The 23,289-nt window shown below is 35.1% G+C and overlaps 1 protein-coding gene across 2 annotated transcripts; it reads right to left on the bottom strand.

Annotated features, from left to right (window-relative positions):
- Positions 1 to 13,429: 13,429 nt before the first annotated feature.
- Positions 13,430 to 22,979, bottom strand: LOC117321490 (monocarboxylate transporter 9-like). Of its 2 annotated transcripts, none has more exons than XM_033875907.1 (6): positions 22,936 to 22,979; positions 18,900 to 19,093; positions 17,497 to 17,640; positions 16,050 to 16,827; positions 14,838 to 14,888; positions 13,430 to 14,433 (listed from the first exon to the last, which is right to left on the bottom strand). In XM_033875907.1, exons 4-6 carry the CDS (start codon positions 16,576 to 16,578, stop codon positions 14,258 to 14,260), a joined length of 756 nt encoding a protein of 251 aa, XP_033731798.1. In that variant the 5' UTR covers positions 16,579 to 16,827; positions 17,497 to 17,640; positions 18,900 to 19,093; positions 22,936 to 22,979; the 3' UTR covers positions 13,430 to 14,257. The 2 variants fall into 2 exon arrangements, with proteins under 2 accessions (XP_033731798.1, XP_033731797.1); XM_033875906.1 differs by lacking the exon at positions 22,936 to 22,979 and adding an exon at positions 21,218 to 21,344.
- Positions 22,980 to 23,289: the final 310 nt, after the last annotated feature.

Here is a 23,289-nt window from a genome sequence, read left to right as displayed (position 1 = left end):
GTTTCTCCTCCAGAGCACATGGTCTAACTTGTTTATTTTCAGGGTTCTCTGTGTAAATCTGTTAAGTTGGAATTATTGTTCGTAAACTTGTCAGTATCTATCCACTTGTGCTGTTTAAGTATGTTATTATTGAATGCTGTATATAATTATTGACAAAAACGCCAAATGATACGACCATGCTTATTGCTCATTGAAGTGGTGAATTAATTTTACAGCATAAAATGAATCAGGACTGCTATTTCAAGAACCCGTTTATAGTTAGTTTGTATCCACAACAAAATACACAAGTATCACGTCATTAACCCAGCAGATTGTTATGGTAATAAAGAGTGATATAACAATAAAGAGTGATATAACAATATAGAGTGATATAACAATAAAGAGTGATATAACAATAATGAGTGATATAACAATATAGAGTGATATAACAATAATGAGTGATATAACAATATAGAGTGATATAACAATAAAGAGTGATATAACAATAACGAGTGATATAACAATAAAGAGTGATATAACAATAACGAGTGATATAACAATAAAGAGTGATATAACAATAACGAGTGATATAATAATATAGAGTGATATAACAATAAAGAGTGATATAACAATAACGAGTGATATAACAATATAGAGTGATATAACAATAACGAGTGATATAACAATAAAGAGTGATGTAACAATAAAGAGTGATATAACAATATAGAGTGATATAACAATAAAGAGTGATATAACAATAAAGAGTGATATAACAATAACGAGTGATATAACAATTAAGAGTGATATAACAATAAAGAGTGATATAACAATAAAGAGTGATATAACAATAACGAGTGATATAACAATAAAGAGTGATATAACAATAACGAGTGATATAACAATAAAGAGTGATATAACAATAACGAGTGATATAATAATATAGAGTGATATAACAATAAAGAGTGATATAACAATAACGAGTGATATAACAATAAAGAGTGATATAACAATAAAAAATGATATAACAATAATGAGTGATATAACAATATAGAGTGATATAACAATATAGAGTGATATAACAATATAGAGTGATATAATAATATAGAGTGATATAACAATAAAGAGTGATATAACAATATAGAGTGATATAACAATAAAGAGTGATATAACAATAAAGAGTGATATAACAATATAGAGTGATATAACAATAAAGAGTGATGTAACAATAAAAAGTGATATAACAATAAAGAGTGATATAACAATATAGAGTGATATAACAATAAAGAGTGATATAATAATATAGAGTGATATAACAATAAAGAGTGATATAACAATAAAGAGTGATATAACAATAACGAGTGATATAACAATTAAGAGTGATATAACAATAAAAAGTGATATAACAATAAAGAGTGATATAACAATAAAGAGTGATATAACAATATAGAGTGATATAACAATAAAGAGTGATGTAACAATAAAAAGTGATATAACAATAAAGAGTGATATAACAATATAGAGTGATATAACAATAAAGAGTGATATAACAGGAAAGAACAATTAATTGTATTGGTGCCTCTGAAAATGTGATTTATGCATAACACATAAATCTAATTAAATCACACATTACTATGGATGCATTGTTAAAACATTGTTACCAAATACGTGTAGGCGATCTTGAAAATAAGCCTTGAAAATAAGTTGTCGGCCTGGTTGGTAGTACAAACCTACAATGTTTGTTGACCAGATTGGCTTTTGTTGTTAACACTTTAAAATGAAATTTGCTTGATTATCTCTTCCTATGGAACGTCGTTACTTAAGACAACATGTGTTTCCCTTCATAGAATACATTTTGTTGTCAATATATCGAACCGTCGACCTAGCGAACATTTACTTTTGATGGTATCCAGATATACTATAACAAAGAGTTCTTTGACATTTGACATTGTAGCAATACCGCCGGTGTTACGACTGTCTACATGGGTAGATATTGTGAAATCCGAAATAGACAAATCATATTTCATTGTGTTGGCAGGTGATCCTTTGAATATTATGTCATAGTTATGGGGCGATTCTTGAGTGTGGTTTTCATTGTTCTATCGCTGAATAAAAACGTCTTATTAGGGAAGTTTGCATTCTCTGACATCAATGTTGTCCTTTTCTAATGGCAAATTTTGTATAATGAAATATATATGCATTTGACGAAATGATCATTGTTTATTCTCTAATTAGACAAAACAATCCCTTAATGCATGTGTCACTACAAAGAATAAGGAGGAATACGTCATGGTTTCTTGTGAATGCTAAACTATTTCATGTTTCTGTCATCTTTATCGACATAAAATGATATTACCTCTCTTTAGGAGCGCCTCCTCACAATACTCTCATTCTAGGAGTGCCAGGCCACCGACCAAACGTCACAAATTGGCCGTTACATTCGATAGGTATACACCAATCGGACGACTTGATATTATCTAAATTTGACAAGGGAGTGCTTGTGGAAAGTATGGAAGCCGAAAGAAAATTGATTGGTCCCAGTCGTAGACTTTAACAACCTTCTACATATGTTAGCTGTGTGTTTGTATACACATGGGATTTGTGTAATTCACTCGGTGAGACAATTCAAACTCTGTTTTATATCCTAAACAGTTGTGTTGTATCAGATCACACCTCATTAACTGACAGCAATGACGTCATGGATGTTTGACCATTAGGTGAATGTGTCCAGATTGATAGTTCAGCACTCTCGCCTATAACGTATAGTGTCCCAGGCCTCGCTAGTTAATTAATGTAGCCGTGATTAAGGTTTTAATTGTGTATAGAAAAATCAATCGTATGTCTATTAATTCCACGTCTGCATTATAATGAAGATTGCTTCCTTTAATTTAACTTATGAGGTAAATCAGTATGTCTGTATTTTATCATTTGGTTAGATCCCCTTCAATATGTCTAGCTTCCTTCTCTCTATACTTTTTTCTCTAATAGCTCTGGATGGCATGCGACAGGCCACCCGTATGTTGTTCAGTGAGGTAGTCACCAACAAGGAGACCCCGCCTCAACATGTGCGCTCATGGTGCGAAAAACCCAGTAAACTAACCAACAAACGATCATTTCCCTCATGTTTATTTAATTCGTGGTCCCTATACACAAAAATATACAAAACTTAGTCGTCACTTACGAATAATGCAATATTGGGACAGAAAGTACAATTTGTACACTATACCTGATGAAGGAAACCGAAATTCACGTAGTCGGCCAGGTAACTGCCATACCTTTTCACGACCGATCAAAGTCCGGCCACCTAAGCGAAAGGCGTGTGCGTTACCACAACACCACCCAACCCCCAAGAATTGTACGCGCCGTTCTCATTCTGAGAGAAAAAATATTTGAGATTTTGATCTCTTTCACTTATGACCTTTGAGTTGATCGTTCGTCCCTGCGATAGAGTCCCGTAATAAAGGCATACAATGGATTTGATACTACCTGATTGACGCTCAATACTGAATGTGAAACATAACTGTACTATTTCGGTGTCAGTATAATGGGTCCAGAGTGATGTCATAGCAATTTGCCTGCGACATATAATCTAAGTGAAATGGCACTATAAGATGGCACTTAAGTTGGTGCATTCAAGTAATGACCTTTGTGTACTGACCTTAACGCGATGACGAGTCGTTAAATAGTATCAATCCGCGTACCTACATCAAACACACACTACTGATAAGGTGATCGTATACCTGTTACATACTGCCACGGTGACATACGTATTCCCACCCTTACCCTTAGAATGTTAGAAAACTAAGGATAGTGATAGCCTCTCTTACTCGACTCCCTAGAGACGGTTGGTCATTGAAAGCATCATTGAACAGTTCGTCTTATATAGCAAGTGTAGAGTACTATCCCTAAAATAACCTGTAGACACATCAACAAGCAGCGAACACGGACTTCATATCGAACACGGACTTCATATCGAACACGGACTTCATATCGAACAAGGAAACAAAATATTTCCAAATGAGATCATGTCTACCAGGAAACTTTCACGTGGTCTTCATCAACCCGAATCTCTCTTATTTCACCTGGTCTTCGTCAACCTGAATCTCTCTTATTTCACCTGGTCTTCATCAACCTGAATCTCTCTAATTTCACCTGGTCTTCGTCAACCTGAATCTCTCTAATTTCACCTGGTCTTCATCAACCTGAATCTCTCTAATTTCACCTGGTCTTCATCAACCTGAAACTCTCTTATTTCACCTGGTCTTCATCAACCTGAATCTCTCTTATTTCACCTGGTCTTCATCAACCTGAATCTCTCTTATTTCACCTGGTCTTCATCAACCTGAATCTCTCTAATTTCACCTGGTCTTCATCAACCTGAATCTCTCTTATTTCACCTGGTCTTCGTCAGCCTGAATCTCTCTAATTTCACCTGGTCCTCATCAACCTGAAACTCTCTTATTTCACCTGGTCTTCATCAACCTGAATCTCTCTTATTTCACCTGGTCTTCATCAACCTGAATCTCTCTAATTTCACCTGGTCTTCATCAACCTGAATCTCTCTTATTTCACCTGGTCTTCGTCAGCCTGAATCTCTCTAAACATTAAGTTGTTATAGTTTTTCCGCCATTGGTCGATGTCTGTCGTAGACATCGTGATGATGGGAACGAATCCTTGACCATCGAAACAACTGGGACGCGTAAACGCCGCAGGTAGGTGAAACAGGGAAGACACTCTCTAGGGATAAAAAAATAAAAGAAATTATACCGCTTAGTTGTAACGGTTAAGGTAAGCGGCTGATGTTGAAGTTTGGGGCTAAGTGGCGTAATTTACCTCTTATTTATTTTACCAGTGTTTTTGGCCTATTTACTTTTTCTAAATCACCTTCTAGATTTTCATTTACATGAGCTGGAAGGGCTAGAAGGGGGTAAACATCTGTATGATGTTACTAGCATCACTGACGAGTTAATGCATATGTATGTAAAATTTCAGAATAGATGATAAGATATGTTGGAGGTGTCCGCGGTTATTAATGTAAGCTCTGTCTGGTATTTGGCGAAAGTAAGTCCCAGTCGTGATGTATCTTTTACTTCACTTCTGAGGATACTTTTCATCCATCTTATACAAATTGTACTTTAACAGACTCGGGAGAGTACGTCTATTGCATTATAATATTATGACAGAAGAAACACATACGTAGATAAACAGGAAGCAGTGTAAGACAGCCAGCTAATTTGTACCCGTAGGGTCACATACAAATCCTGTACATGCATTTTACATAGGATGATCACTTGGACAAACTCTAAAAAATTCATTTTCAGTTCAAATAAGAATTAACAATATATATTATCAGTTTCCTTTGAAGAATGTTCGACTGGAAGAGTATTTCGTTTGTAAAGAAAAACATGAAATGCTTTCGGCAAGCCATCGTGTTCTCATCCGAAAATCAATCCGACATCAAACGTGTGAGATGACCCTCAGGTCACGACAGGTTGGCTAGTAATTGTCATATTGTCTTTAACGCGAGGTACGAATCTAACCACATGTCGCCGATAGATGCATCCTATTTATAATCACAAAAGTTACGACAACATCGTATATCAGAGATAAGATTACTCTGTAAACGCAAGAACACATTTCGTTCTATTTGCTACAAATCTTAGTGTATATATTTTTGCTAAAATAAGATGTAAATGACATGAATTATATACAGCTGTACATTAACAATATACATATATTGTGTAAGACAAAATTGAACACGTTAGCGTATGGCATGTTTACTCTGCCGAATAATACTTAGCGCCGTATCTCCTCGGTCTGGGATCTCGTTCTATCCCCAAGGGTTTCAATAATACTTTTCTTTACTAATAACCCTCTAATATGTATAAATGACTTGATGCAGACGTTGATGAATTATTGACGCCAGTTTGTAGATACTGTACAGTTACAATCTCAGATGGCTCGATAATTGAATTTTAAATGTCCGAAAATAAAAGTTAAACCTTTCGTTTACGTTGATAAACGTATACGCGTACAGAATACTAGAATATAACATGGATAATGTGTGTGATACGATTCTATCCCGTGTAATATATAACCTGTTGTGTGTGTGATACATTCTGATTCTATCCCGTGTAATATATAACCTGTTGTATGTGATACATAATTATTCTATCCCGTGTAATATATAACCTGTTGTGTGTGTAATACATAAGTATTCTATCCCGTGTAATATATAACCTGTTGTGTGTGTGATACATAATTATTCTATCCCGTGTAATATATAACCTGTTGTGTGTGTGATACATAATGATTCTATCCCGTGTAATATATAACCTGTTGTGTGTGATACATTCTGATTCTATCCCGTGTAATATATAACCTGTTGTGTGTGATACATAATGATTCTATCCCGTGTAATATATAACCTGTTGTGTGTGTAATACATGCTGATTCTATCCCGTGTAATATATAACCTGTTGTGTGTGTGATACATAATGATTCTATCTCGTGTAATATATATAACCTGTTGTGTGTGTAATACATTCTGATTCTATCCCGTGTAATATATAACCTGTTGTGTGTGTGATACATTCTGATTCTATCCCGTGTAATATATAACCTGTTGTGTGTGATACATACTGATTCTATCCCGTGTGATATATAACCTGTTGTATGTGATACATACTTATTCTATCCCGTGTAATATATATAACCTGTTGTATGTGATACATACTTATTCTATCCCGTGTGATATATAACCTGTTGTATGTGATACATACTTATTCTATCCCGTGTAATATATATAACCTGTTGTATGTGATACATACTTATTCTATCCCGTGTAATATATAACCTGTTGTGTGTGATACATACTGATTCTATCCCGTGTGATATATAACCTGTTGTATGTGATACATACTTATTCTATCCCGTGTAATATATAACCTGTTGTATGTGATACATACTTATTCTATCCCGTGTCATATATATAACATGTTGTGTGTGTGATACATTCTGATTCTATCCCGTGTAATATATAACCTGTTGTACGTGATACATTCTGATTCTATCCCGTGTAATATATAACCTGTTGTATGTGATACATAATGATTCTATCCCGTGTAATATATATAACCTGTTGTGTGTGTAATACATTCTGATTCTATCCCGTGTAATATATAACCTGTTGTATGTGATACATACTGATTCTATCCCGTGTAATATATATAACCTGTTGTGTGTGTAATACATTCTGATTCTATCCCGTGTAATATATAACCTGTTGTGTGTGTGATACATTCTGATTCTATCCCGTGTAATATATAACCTGTTGTGTGTGATACATACTGATTCTATCCCGTGTGATATATAACCTGTTGTATGTGATACATACTTATTCTATCCCCTGTAATATATAACCTGTTTTATGTGATACATACTTATTCTATCCCGTGTAATATATATAACCTGTTGTGTGTGTAATACATTCTGATTCTATCCCGTGTAATATATAACCTGTTGTACGTGATACATTCTGATTCTATATCATGTAATATATAACCTGTTGTGTGTAATACATGCTGATTATATCCCGTGTAATATATAACCTGTTTTATGTGATACATAATGATTCTATCCCGTGTAATATATAACCTGTTGTGTGTGATACATACTGATTCTATCCCGTGTAATATATAACCTGTTGTGTGTGTAATACATGCTGATTCTATATCATGCAATATATAACCTGTTGTGTGTGTAATACATGCCGATTCTATACCATGCAATATATAACCTGTTTTGTGTGTAATACATGCTGATTCTATCTCGTGCTATATGTATTGACTCTGGCTCTTTACTATTGATACTGATATTGCAACTGTCTTGTGTGAACAATGCCCAGGGGGACCTTTACCATCTCCAGCAGTAACACGACAGCCAATGTATTTGATGATATTGACACCAATTAAGTGGTCGGATGAGTCGGCGGATGGTATTGTCCTGGTCATGGATTCGTTTGTCCACGATTCCGGACAATAATTTCCCGAAGGTGTCGTAAAATAAAGAAAGGGAATTATATTCTTATATGAACGTGATCGTTTTTCATTTCCACGGAATCAATTACTATTGGTATACAGGCAACTGGCACCTTAATGCTTAATTTGAATCCCGCGATGGAACAGTGTCTCTAGAACAAGAAGGAAATTAGCACCACAGCGTGCACCGATTCAATAAATGCATCACACTGTACGAGATTACCTTGGAAATGGCACCGTGTCTTACTTAGATACACTGGCTCCCAGGAAAACTCTTTATGCATAACATGTCAAAGACGCAATTTACATATGGGTACCTGACGTGTATACCAAGCATGCCAACACGGTCAAATATTTACATTAAATATATATACATTGTATTACACGTATATTTTACAAACCATCCAATATATGTAACAAAACAAAGTTATCTACTGACTAAAACTACGCGCATATTGCGTGTATATACAAGTGAACCATTGCATTTATTCTATGACAAAGCAATCTCTATTTTGAACTTGAAATGACTATATAAGATACAGAACGATTGTTTAGCCACCACAGCACCATATGACTTTGCTCCAGTAAAAACCAGTATGAAAATAAGGCAACATACACCTTTTTATTTGCTTATGTAAAATTGTTTGAAGGTCTGCAGAAAAGAGCTCATCCTAACTCACAATTTTTCTGTTTCCTTATATAATTACTCAATGCAATTAATGTGAAACAAGATGATAAAGGAAGGAAATGACACAGACCCGACAATTCAAATCTTGATATCTATCATGTTGGCATGTATACCTTTCTATTGATCCCGGTGTAAGTAGAGATCTAGGTCGGAAATGCGTGGAGATGAACTAATTAAAAGACAAAAGTTTTTTCACCATACATTGCGCTGACTTAAGCTACACTTCCATCAATGTTCATCAAACTGGATTTGATTTAGAAAAATCAACCAGCAATTATACCTATACTTAACAAGGTACTAGATAATTTTTTCAAGGGCCGCAGTGGCCGAGTGGTTAAGGTGTCCCGACACTTTATCACTAGCCCTCCACCTCTGGGTTTCGAGTTCGAAACCTACGTGGGGCAGTTGCCAGGTTCTGACTGTAGGCCGGTGGTTTTTCTCCGGGTACTCCGGCTTTCCTCCACCTCCAAAACCTGGCACGTCCTTAAATGACCCTGGCTGTTAATTGGACGTTAAACAAAAACAAACCAAACCAAAATTATTTCAAATAGGTCGAGACGTGCAACATGTGTAAATAGAATAGCAGGTATTTTGATAAAGTATCAAGACTATCCTGTGATTGTAGAAAAGATGAAAATTTAAATAAAGAAAAACAAATGCTTAAATATTAAATAAATACCGAGATATAAGAAGAATGACAAACGTATATCAGTAGATATTTTTGTACCAATCGATTTGATAAATTGATGTTGAAATCACCAATCAATGAGTGATGACAATTCCCCAATCAGCGATTTACCCTATTACATCAATCAGTGATCTTAACACTAATGAACCAATCCACGGGTGAATGTACTTGCTCTTGCTCTCAAGTACAATTCAGTGATAACAATAATATCGACTTTGTTGTAGTACAAAACTCTCTGCTTAAAGGAATACTAAACCAAAAAACTTTCGAACACTTGTTGGTTGGTTAGAAGATTATCGTCCCTCTAGTCAAAACCGGCTTGTGTTTAGGCGATTCCTCGAAGCATTTATTTATCCTTTAGATAATGTGAAGTCGTGTCCTTCAGATATGGTCACAGGGCAGACCATTCCCTGATAGGACATAGGCAGAGCAGCTATAGCGGATGGGACGATCCACAGAGAGTGCTCTGTCACACAATAGCTAATATTTGACGACTGCATGGTTCCTCATTCAGCATGTTTAACACCTCTATACAACTGTACTTCATCAGGCATGTAGTAAATAACGGCCTTAACATAATCCCAAGTAAAGCTAAGAGAGACTTTTAGGAAGCTCATAAAGCATCAAGAAAAGCCTACAGGTAATTGGAACGTGAATTTCAAGATAACAAACGAAACTTAGGGAGCGACGTCGTACCATGGTCAAAAAGTAGGCTATATTGTATACAGTTCCATTGTGGACAAATCGGTAGCAATCCGAGCGACACGATTGCCAAGCACATGGAACTCAACTAAGTGGACTGTATAGTATGCCATAATGTTGCCAAAACATTAATCCCTCAAATTTGCCTTTAATCATTGATGTGAACCCATACAAATACCTAAAAAGCATTTAGAAGTGTCAGATATTGCACTTCAGATTTCTGTAATCGACGGTTAAACTGTCAATGATTGGATATCACATCTTATGGAAATATATCTTGTTAATGTCAACACTATATCAGATGACTATATCAGATCGTTATGTGACGTTAAAGCGACTATAATGTTAAAAATCACTAGGAGAAAAGGATATCAAAAGTGATATTCTCCAAGAGTTTGTTATACAAATAGAACTTTCTATCTATTACTAAAATTAAAACTTCAGCAATTTTTGCTGAATGTCTAAAAATGTGTGTTTTTTAATGTAAACAAAGCGGTCTTGATCTAATTCATAATTACCGATAGGTACCCTATCGGAAAACCATTCGAGCCTTTCCGTCATAACTTCAGAAAAAAACACGTGTTTTCTTTTCGGCGGAAGTGAATGACCACATTACGTGATGAACCATTTGACTGATTCGGCTTTCTTTGTAATAAATCGATCATGTGTACAAGCAGCAGTCGAAGAGAACATTGTTTTTACCTCGTAAACATGTATAGAAAAACAGTTGACGGTAAGGGCTCGTGTATCGCTTTTTTATGGGTATATTTGATTATTTATAGAAATGTTTATATGTATACAAATGTAGTCATTGCTACACTTAATAAGAACACCAGTTTTTTAAATGACATATAGTGGTGTAGTGGCGATTAGGTGCTGTTGATTTCGAGGCCTGGTCACGCTAAGGATCGTAAATTGTCTTCATTCGTCATTTGTTATCTATTTTGATGTGCAAATAATAACGTCGCACATGGTTGTGATTTTTCGATTTTCGTTATCATCTTAAAGGAAGTACCCGAATCCAACCATAGTACATCCAGTTCCAACTTTTGTGCTAAAAGTTGATGTTGAAAAATCATTGTGACATGTTACAATCCATAAACTTGACATTGGTCGGTGTGGTCCAATTGTGAAATGTGACGTTTTCAAATTAAATGTCAGAGCTCGTAGGAGTAAGTACTAAACCAAGTCAGCGATGTAGTAAAGTAACATAAAGCGTCCACAGCCGAAACCAGACACGAAAGTCAGATGTAATCTCATCGCCTTTGGTTGCATGTCGGAATACCGGTGTTTATTTCATCTGAAATTATATCATTATTACATATGCGACTACCACGAGAACGTGGGATGAAATGACAAGACTATAGGATGTTTTACACCACCATTTTGTATTTCAAATTCCATCTAACGTGTGTTATGTATTGTATAAAGTTGTCCTGAGCTACCAGAAGATGCGTTTAGATCGCCTAGTAATACCACTGTGTGATGGTTTTCTTCACACGATTCGTCAATACATCTTACCGTTTGGAAATAGAATGTATCTGATTCATTTGAACACAATCAGTTCCGCGTACAATACTGACGCGACTGTCTAATTTACAATCGTGTTACGCTCGTTATGCGTAATTCACGATACCATGCCATGCATGCGACGTATTGACCTTACAAATCCCACACCTTGTCTCGGACCTCCTGCTGATTATTATTGATCGGATTCGTATTTAAATCTTATGCGATAACGTTTTATGTTGTAGGGATTAATACAAATGTATCAACAAGATATGATTTGAATAGGCAAGCTTGACACGACTCGTCAACTATTAAAAAATACATTACGCGTTTCCATTAAGTACAAAAATATACCTCAACTGACTATTATCAACATTTTATTGTGTTTAGATAACAAACCAGTAAGATGGGGAGAATTGCGTTTCCAAGCAATCCCACGCTAAACATAATTCTCACGATTTTCCGTCAATGAAACTATAAAACTTTTTTTAGGGATCATCTCCATTGTTGCGTTCTTCCCTACATGTTTTGGTAGATAATCGAACTTTTATATTTCAAACTCCATGTGTGTTTGCCATGATCCTCTTCTGAAAGCCTTCGAAACAATTCTAGGTCGTTTCCAAGTAATGCTACGTTCCTAACACGAAGACCAGGGAAGTTACTACGAATCGAACATTTAAATTTACGAGTAATGAACACATCAATCTAACCCAACATTTCTCTTTAGATATGGTGGCGAAGCTAGCAGTGATTTTACTATCCTATAACGCAAATTGAGAGAATGGAAACCGTCGCACTTATATGATTAAAATTATTTCTAAGTACTGGTACGTGTCCCTGTCGGTAAAGCTGTATGTGAGGAACGATGTAAATGTAACTTCTGTTTGTTCTTGATTTCAATTGAAGAAAGTTCGTGCAACATGCATTATGTGCGCACAAGTCTTGACGCAGACCAGTGTGTTACACTCAATAAAAGGCATTTCTTTTTTAAATAATACATTCTAGTGAGGCACAGATGACACTTGTAGAATACAACTCTAGAACATAACTCCAATCATAAAATGGCTTTACCTATCCTACATAACAATTCTACAAACTATTACCTTGATGAGCAGGACACACAATACATGTACTTGATTTGAATGATATACAACTGTACAGTTGGGGGTCCCCCTATTAAACACAACTGTGTCTCAATCACGTATTTATAAAATGTTTATGGAAAGGTATTTCTTATTTATCTAGCAAACAATTAATGTAAATGTGTTTATTAACACATTGCGTATGTATGTAAACTTGTGTTTGATCTGAAATTCTGTTTCAGGAAAAGAATAATTGATTCCCGTGTTTCATTTTGATTTCATGAGCTACTCATCCTGTTTAGATTAACAAAGGGGAGATTTAACTCTCTGTACAATGTTTTCATTTTCCCCAATGTCTTTCTTCCTTGACTTTCCTTTTGATTATATAAGTCTCCTTAAACTTTTATCCATTAATGATGGGTATTCTTACAATAACTGAGCGCTCAAAAAAAAAATAAATAAATAAATCTAACCGATATATCGACATCCGGCTAAAATTTAAGATTGCGGTTTAAAAACGAAAGCTTGCTTCAGAAAAAAAAAACCGATTTACTTCTCCTGGGAATAGTTTCGAAATACATGCAAAGTGATCGGAGTATCACATAGGTATATTCCCATTTATCCCATCTTCAATAAAATGGATATGTTCAGGGGTTCAGAAGATATATTGTATACCAGCGATTATCCTGAAAGTGGTCAAATGCAGCCTTTTGCCTTTCAACTTAAATAATGACTACAAAAACGATAAGGAAAAAAGTATGTTTATTATCTTTATACGAGGGCTGTTTGATAAGTTGTTAGCCATGTATTGAAGGATTTGAATTTTGCCACACATTGTATATTAGTTTTCAACAAAATCCCCTTCAGTTTCTATACAGTTTTGCCAGCGGTTTTTAACTCCTTTTCTTGGCTGTTCAGATAGTCATCCACTGCATTTTTGGGTTAGGGTTAAGTGCTTGAAATAGTTGTTTTCAAGTTTGGAAATAGGTGAAAGTCTTATGGAGGGAGAGCAGATGAATAAGGCGGTTGCTCAATCAAGTTATTGCCACAATCGGGAATGGCAGCCATGACAATGACGGACTCTTTACCCTAACCCTAGCCGATTTTGTCCATTTTGCAATAGCCGCTTGTCTTGTTTTCTTTAGAGTGCTACCTCGTCGATATAAACTATTCAAATGAGATCAGTTCTTGGATACACAGCCCTAGTTACTAATAGTAGGACTTTAAAAGAATAGTCTTGAGTCCTCCTTCAATACGAGGCTAAATACTTATCAACCAGCCCTCGTATAACAATGGACATAGGTAGCACAGGCCAATTTGTAGCCTGCCCTCATGCGTTATATCCGGTTCACAAATGAAATGGTTTACTGAATCAAGCCAATCGTTCACCAATCATTGTTTCTGTGACAAAAATGGCGAACCAAGGTAGAAACAACACAATGCTAATCCCTGAGCTGGGACACATTAAACTTATAATCTAATCTGTGTTTGAATAAAAAAACTTTGCTATAGCTTAGGTGTTTACGGGATAATAACAACGATAGGGTACGAAACATAAATTACAATTACGGTTTTAACGGCATGGGCGCGTTGGGAGGACAGAAGGAACATCAAGTTCAGAGGTATAGTTCGTGCCGTCAGCATTCAAGGCTTCTTCCTCCCTTGTGGTTATTTTCTGTCTCGGGTTACTCACATTTCGGAAAGCATCAGCGGCTAGTACCAAAACTGCGGCCACGAGGATGGACACACCTAGAATACAAGGAAGAATTTTGAATTTTAAATATTCATATTTCTTCTGATATTTCATCATACTATTTTTGCAAAGAATGTCTAATTATATTATTTTTTACTAAACATGATATTGTGCAAACACTGATAAAGAAAATGTACCATAACATACAAAACAGTTAAATGGTACTTAGTATATCTTTTCACTTCTTTATTCTACAATGTACATCTCCAGTAGTAATATGAATACGAATAAATAATAAAAGTAGATTAATAGTAATTCACAATACATTTGATTCCTTAAGGGAAAAAATTGAAATTTGTATTGGAAATATAAAGCATTTAGACGCTATTGTCGTCTATACATTTTTGGTCGCTTATAATCATGTAGACGCATTCAAATAATTGGACGTTGTTATATTTACCAGCCATCGTGAATGCAGTTTCGTATGTCCCTCCACTATCAACGACGACACCTTCAAAACATATTTCCGGATTATATATACATACGTTACATAAGCAATTATATCATATGTATGTTCAGAACTTGACATTGAGAAGTTACAATATTTTCACCTGTAGGAATAGTCAGTGGGTGTCTGTCGCAATGCCTATCTGGCACGTTCTTGTCTCTGGTAATGAGGTGTGATTGATCAATGTCATATGAGAACGGGTATTAAGGAGGGACAAACCGGGGTACAAAGCAAAGAAGAAAGGGAGAAGAAAAGGGAATTAACCTATTGGACGCAATTGATGCAGATCAATAATTATCTCTCAGATGGCCCTAGGCAGAGAACGCAGGATAAAGTGTACGATTCTGCACTTTAAGTCGCAAGCTACCGTAGTGCAGTAAGGTGCAGTAGACCATATTCCTGGGTTATCCAGTGTTTCCTACGGAACCAGTACACATCAGGCATCCGTGCTTTGGCAACGACAAGTAACCATGTCTTTGCCTACATAAACACTTAATGGTACTTTATGGTACAATATGCAACACACGTACGAGGGTTTATTGATATGTTTGAATGAGGTACTCAAGGATTTTCTTTTTGAGTCCTACTATTCTCTGACTATATAGGGCCGTGTTCCCAAGGGCTGGTTTCATTTGGTTAGTTCATGTCGACGAGGTAGCACTCTAAAGTAAACAAGACAAGCGGCTTTTGCAAAATGGACAAATCGGTTAGGGTTAGGGTGAAAGAGTCAGTCATTGCTATGGCTGCCATTCACGATTGTGACTTTGACTTGATTGAGCATCCGCCTTATTCACCTGATCTCGCTCCATCAGACTTTCATCTGTTTCCAAAACTGAAAACAGCTATTTCAAGCACCCTAACCCTAACCCTAACATGCAATAAATGACTTTTTGAACAGTCAAGAAAAGGAGTTCTATAAAAGTGGCATTGAGGCCGTAAAACACCGCTGGCAAAAGTGTATAGAAACTGCAGAACTATGTTCAAAAGTAATACAATATGACCGGCAAAATTCAGATCCTTCAACATGAGGCTCAGAACTTATCATCAATCAGCCCTCGTATATAGTTATGCGAATTCAGTATTCTTTTTGTTGTAACCCTGTTCCCGCCATCAGGGGAAAATATTTTATATGCAAATTTGAGAAATCATACTCAAAAGACGTACCTGCTAATACCACACCTATTAAACTTCCTGCTCCAGCGAAGAACATCTCGAATCCAAAGGCTGATGCTAGGTTATCGATTCCCAATAGTTCGGGAGTAATTGTATTCAGTAAAACATAGCAACAACCGCAATAAGTTCCAAACACAATAGAATAAATCATCTGTCCAGTATACGTAGTAACATACAGTTGTAAAAGTACTGTTGCTATACCTACTATTCCATATGTGCCAAAATACAGCACCATGTTAGATATTTCCGCAACATTTCCCATTAGTCCGACGAAAAGTCTTCCAAGAGAACCCGTTATACCAATAACTGAAGTTAGAAGCGACGCTTGAATATCAGTGGAACCCTTTGATATTGAATAATTTGTCAGATGCACATATATCATAGAAATTCCGAGATGACTTGTTAGCAAACTCACACAAATTAATAGAAACGGCACATGGCAAAGCAACTGAAATCGGTTACAAGCACGCTTTGCTTTTGAAAGGTACTCGTTTGAGGAATGTGCAGCATACGCCGACATCTTTCTTTCAAATGTCGTTGGAAAACACAGTGATCCAAAAACACAGATGTTGGCAGCAACTGACGCTTGAATAAAAAAGAAGCCTTTGTTTCCATATGTTTCGCGTGCTAGTTGAAATAATGGAGGGAAAATAAAGATACCAAATCCCGGCCCCGAATGATGCTATACCCGTGGCCATGCTCCTTTTCTTTTCAAAGTTTAAACCCACAGCCACCGACTGGGCAGTGTACACTATTCCAGAGCCCACACCTGGCAAAAAAAATAACAACGAGAAATTAATCATGTGAATAAACCGCAGTCAACCATTGATTGACTTCAACACTACAAACATATTGCCTATCACATCTAAAGCGTAGAGAAAATATATGGCCAAACCCAAATTTTTGCAGATTGTTTCATAAATAATCATTATCAGGTATATGTGATTTTGCCGACAGCTAATCTACATTAATTGTATATGTTTTCCTCTGACTGTTACATAGTAAATATAAATCTATTACCTATCTTTACCTTTAAATAGATACCCTGTATAATTTGCTTGTAATAATGCCTACCCTCCTTGAAGAGGACAGAAGGTACACCTGCTACCTACACCTGATCGTAAGAGGCGACTAAATTTGAGATCTTATATTTTCTTCCTAATGTCTCCCTTGCCACTGCCTGGCTTTCGGCCTTTAAGTGAGCACGCACCACTGTGAGAAAGTTTCTAAAAATGCTAGTTGCTTCTCTAAAAGCTGATAACTAAAATCTGAAATAAACAAACACACAGTCGCCACCCGTGTACAAGTCATGCACAGAGGAGGCCGTGCTTTAAATGATCATAGTTGATGATAGGACGTTAAACAAAAGAAAACCAATCCAATTTGAACAAAACTTGTGACCATTTTTATCTTAAAATAAGGAATCCGTATATCATACCTGCGATTACGCCGTACGTGACTAAGATAAGCTCTATAGATTCTACGAGAGCACTTGCGACCAGACCTGACGTCATCACCACGGAACCCACCACCAATGCTGTGCGGCAACTATATCGGTTGATGATGGCGCTACCAACCACACCTACATTGCCGAATATAACAGGGCGAGGTAATCAGTGCTAATCAAGCAAACATCACTTTTCCCTACACGAAAATACCGGTATTATATAAGTCAGAAAATGATCGGATCACAGAATGTGTTCTACAAGCAGTGCACATTTTGATGTTGTTTTTACAATGTATCAATTTTTTTTTATTTATTGTATTTATCAATATATTGATTATTAAAATGTATACATATAATAAATGAAAAAGATATATGTAATAATCAGTTAGAGATACAGATAAATAGAAATACAGTGGCTTCATATATACATAAATGTAAATCAATCTTTTGTTCTTGTCTTACTCTCTTTTTATCAATGTACTTTAGAATAACGGTATCGTACGTTTTAATCCGAGATAACACAGATACGATGAAAAGTAACTAAAACTATTTCAATATCATGGCTTAATGTAAACCTATGTTAGGTATAACTGGTCACTTACCCTTATCTTTCAATCATAGTCATTTGTTTATTATAAATTAAAGATACTGTAAACACAATTATAATTGTCGAATAAGATGTTCATTCTCTAAGCGTATGGTTTTCTACATCGAAGCTTTTATCAAAAGAGGAGGTGGTCAGTAAAATAAAGTTCGAAGGTATACGTGGCCACAACCAGTTCACAATCTGTATATTAGTATAGCTTAAGCATAAAGTGTCCACTAGTGCGTTAGCCTGTAAATGGAAGTCTGAACTCCGTATATTGCATAAGTAGGTTTTAAGATATTATAACAGGTACATGTATTTCTAATTACAATTTGAATATACTATGCTATCATAATTGGCCCCCACGAATTCAGACCGATTTCAATCCCAACTTCGCCGTTGTTGAAATATAAACAAACTGCATATATCTTACAAAATCTACCAAACTATTCCTGTATTAGTGCTTAGACGTCGTTGATAAAAACGGGTTTACTAAAACCGTACATCAACTGTCTGATGCTCATCTTGTGAACGTGGCATTGCCTCGCTGTGACCTAGGCTAGCAAGACTGTTGTCTTCAATTAGGCAGGAATATCTTTTTCTTCTGGGACACTTAGTCTATTTTCACGTTAACTTTTTCAAGGATGTTTTCTTCATATATTGTATTCATTAGGTTACAAGTGGGTATTCCCTGGTTATTGGTGTTGTTGACTAATGTGTAATGCATGTTCCTGATAAAACATTGAATGTCTTAAAAAGACACAGATATTAGTGAATTTCAATCTAATACACATTGAACTAATACTACCAGCAGAGGATATAAAAAATATGAAGATTCCATTTGCCCACGATGTGTAAGTCACACTATTGTGGAACCTCTCGAGTAGGGCTACTTGGGTTACTCCGACCGTATAGTTGATTCCGCTTTGCAAGCCCTGTATTACACAAGCAGCGACCAGGACGACCCATGCCCATCCTTGATCCGGCCTCGTCAACGCCATCCTATTAAAACAATCGACATCAATATCATTATTGTCGACAAACGTGCACAACGTTTTACTCAAATTCTATTTCAAAATACAAATCAATACCAATGGCATTTCCAGATCAGGAATTGAGGTATAAAGTATACAACAAAAAATCTGAGGTCTCAAAATGCCGCTTGACAGTGCTGTAGTGTAAAGAAAATCACAAACCATTGTTTTATGTATTTATAATTTGATTTAATTTATTTATTTTTCTTTTGTTTACATCCCAAAACTGACAATATTAAGTGCTCTGCTTCTGCTGTTACATTGATGTAACTTTGTACAGTTTTAAATGACATGCAATGTATGAAGATGGCAAATAAACTGTTGGAAGAACATTCGATCCAAATGTGGCGAGAAATGTGTCATGTTACATCTATTCACCGACACGGTTGAGCTGTTCCACTTACAACTCGAATATGATGTTTTTGTGATCATATGTCCGACGAAAAATATATATTTTTTATCCTGGCAATTATTGCTTTGGTTTTATCTTTGAGATTTTCACAAGAAAAACAGCAGCTTTTAGTGATATCTTAAACATTTTTATTAAGTCTTATTAATTTGAAACTTGAGAGATATTTAAAATATTCCCGAGCTGTTGTGAAAAGTAAACGGACGTCACATGACGCACCATACCCGGGTGTAAGACAGAAGACCGGTGATGCCTTATTTCATTAACAGTAGCGTGGCCATTGTATCTATACTATTATCATATTGAAATCATAAGTGTAATTTAGCTTTATTGTCTCTTCTTTGATTTAAAACTAGAATGAAATAAGCTAGTGTCAAAAATTTAGCTACACAAAAATCAGAACATTTCAACTCCTTCCACCCTCCCCACCCAACGCCCCAACACCCCAAACCCCATCCTTGACCCTCCCTCTGTACTCGGCTATCTCCTCCAACTGTACTGTACATATTCATGGCTCTTGGTGATAACACACCATGAGTATGACATGATGTGAGCACATAACTAAATAGCCGTGAGGAATAAATGTTGTCAACTTTGATACTAAATAAAGAAAGTCAGTATAACATTTACAGTATCAATATTGATTATTCTGTTTTTACAAATATATCTGTTATGCATTTCTGACCATTGTAAAATATCTACAAACCTAAACAAACATTGAAATGTTTTAATGAGGAAACCGATACATTATACAAAACACTGAAAGCACACACATTTTGAAAAAAAAAACCCAAACAAAACAACTGAGAAGCCGGCGAATAAAAATAGTAAATCATGTAAGACGTACGATATATATTTTATACCGTGCGTTAAAATGTCTGGGCTACTTTTTATTTAAGTGATATATTGTTGATTGTATCTTTTATATTTTCTATTTGCGATTTTACACCACCGTTCCCACTGTGTACGTTATACTGAATGAACCGTAATGATTCATGGCAGAGGTAATTAACATGCTAGTCACAACAAGTAAATGTCGATTTACTACTACATGTACATATATATTGGTGCTTAACATTTATGTATGATCAAAATGTTATTTTAAATATTAATTGCCACTCCAAGAACAAGTGACGGAAACCTCAATAATAGGAATATAACGATATACTTGCATTAAGAGTACAATTGAGCATAGCCTTCCCATTGTCAGAACCATTTTGTAAATGATATATTTGTGTTCATTTTAGACCTATCCCTTATTATTAATATGAATTTCCATGACGTATTTGCAACAATAACTCAATATCTAGATCTTATAATTTATCATATGCATTACTTAAAACATTAACTGTAGAAATGCAGATTACCGTAATAAAACAGTTTCAACCACAATTCAGGAGAAGGAACTGGCACAGAAAATAAACAAAGGACGATAACTTTCACGCCATTATTATGACTTAACTAATGGTTTATGTATGTTATAGGCTATGTTCCGGACAACTGAAAGGTCATACGACGTCATAATGAACATTCCATGACAGGAACTTATAAGTAGAAATGTCTATGTAGGCGATACTAAACTAATTTTATTTCTAACTAATGCTAAATATTTTTTTATTAACTACAAACATCTATACCTAAACACTATAAATTAATGAAATAGTGAGATAGTGAAAGTTTTACCCATGTCCATATGTTACACAGCAGGAGTGTCCTCAGCGAAGTCTGTTGGTAATCGCATTTAGGATTTGTTGATAACATATGAAGCTACCAGAAATGGCTGTGAACTGCTCACAAATATCACCAGCAGTAATAATCATGTAAAACCGACAAGGACAAAAACGAAAGATACATTTAAAAAAAAATGTAAGTGAAAAAGCGCCCTTACGGAAGCGTATTAGGGCCACATTTAAACTTTTTTATTTTTGATTTCCACACTTTAATGCGTAAATTTTACGCTTTTATCTCTAAATTTTACACTTTAATGTGTAAATTTTGCACTTAAATGTGTAAATTATACACTTTAATCTGTAAATTTTACACTTTAATCTGTTAATCTCAATATGAATGTTTTATCACCGAGTGGTTTCTTCTCCATAATCTTTTGGAAGGCAATGGATATTAAAGTGTAAAATTTACACATTAAAGTGTATAATTTACACATCAAAGTGTATAATTTACACATTAAAGTGTATAATTTACACATTAAAGTGTACAATTTACAGATTAATGTGTAAAATTTGCACATTAAAGTGTATAATTTACACATTAAAGTGTATAATTTACACATTAAAGTGTATAATTTACACATTAAAGTGTATAATTTACAGATTAATGTGTAAAATTTGCACATTAAAGTGTATAATTTACACATTAAAGTGTATAATTTACAGATTAAAGTGTATAAATTACACATTAAAGTGTAAAAAATGAAAATAGAAAAGGTTTTGATGTGGCCCTAATACGCTTCCGTACGTTACAGGGAACAGTTGCGTTATAGTATTGTATTCTACAACATGTTCATATATTAAGACTTGGTTCGGGTAATCAGGTTACGTCAAAGTAAGAACTGACGTACACTTCTTGTTGATATAAGGTATCAAGTAACGTTATAGACACAACTCGTTTTATCACATACAAAGCATTGCATAAATGATATGATTTAAAAGACACTTCATATGGAAATAAGTTATATATATATCCACGCCAACAGTTGTGTCGCCCCTTTAAAGGTGTTTCATATTACTAACTATTACTGAGGGGACAATACAATACGGTTTAAATGAAGCGTAAATTTGCAATAGTGAAACATAAGCATGAAGTTACCAAATCAAATTCATAAAGGTTTCTCTTGACATCCATATTCTTATAATTTATGTGCATGTTAGATTCGAATTTGAATAGCATTTCGTAGCATCATAGGACTATGGAATAGCTCCGTTTCTTTCTAATGTACATTTATATATTGTCTTTAAATATATAACAGGAGGGATAGAACACTCATTAGCTGCACTAAAGGTAGATATGTTCCTATACCGATAGGAAGAATTAAGGTACCAGGTAACTTTAGGACTTCCATTGGCAGCTTTTAAGTCAGTTTACATGACAGGAGATTGTTTTAGCTGTCTGCCTGTCGAGATACATGCGTAGCCATTTTGTAGCCCCGTACTAGATCACAGTAGATAGTTATGTGTATTAAAGGACGGATATTCCTACTCACGTTTGTGTGTTATGCGGTAGAAAACAGCTGTGTTGTCAGATAAGTAAACTGACCGTACAATTATCATAGTCATGTTATATTTCCGTCAGTAGATCTCCAAATAATTTAGTTCGAGTGAAAACATTAAGATTATTATGTGAATATCGAATGATTCCCTGTAATCGCAAACGAAATAACATACCGTGTCAATAGGGCATTCCTCCCACGGTCGAGCCTGTATGATAGTCTTGGATCAATTCTATTTATATCCTGGTTTGTATTGCTTACGTCATAGGGAACATCAAAAAATATGATAAGCTTACAACTTAAACGGATTATTTTCGTGTTGAGCAACTTCCATATCCATGTTAAAAGAAGAATATTATAAAAACTGCTCTCATTCCTAGTTATAGCGAATTTGGACAAAATATATTATGAATGATTGGGCAATCCGATTAGATATGTGTATTACAACACATACGTCCAAATGATAAACAATGTAGCTTTATATAGATATACGTTATTCTTATTATAAATACAAAAAATAATTTAATTT

This window comes from Pecten maximus, chromosome 2 (assembly GCF_902652985.1).
Source record: "Pecten maximus chromosome 2, xPecMax1.1, whole genome shotgun sequence".
Lineage (NCBI taxonomy): Eukaryota > Metazoa > Mollusca > Bivalvia > Pectinida > Pectinidae > Pecten > Pecten maximus.
The sequence above is the reverse complement of the archived record's forward strand: the minus strand, read 5'-3'. Positions and strand labels throughout refer to the sequence as shown.

Coding starts and splice junctions, on each gene's coding strand:
- LOC117321490 (XM_033875907.1), bottom strand. CDS start 16,578: ATGTCGGCGTATGCTGCACATTCCTCAAACGAGTACCTTTCAAAAGCA. Junction 14,889..16,049: donor AATAGGTGTGGTATTAGCAG/GTACGTCTTTTG, acceptor TATGTTTTGAAG/GTGTCGTCGTTGATAGTGGA. Junction 14,434..14,837: donor AACTGCATTCACGATGGCTG/GTAAATATAACA, acceptor CTTGTATTCTAG/GTGTGTCCATCCTCGTGGCC.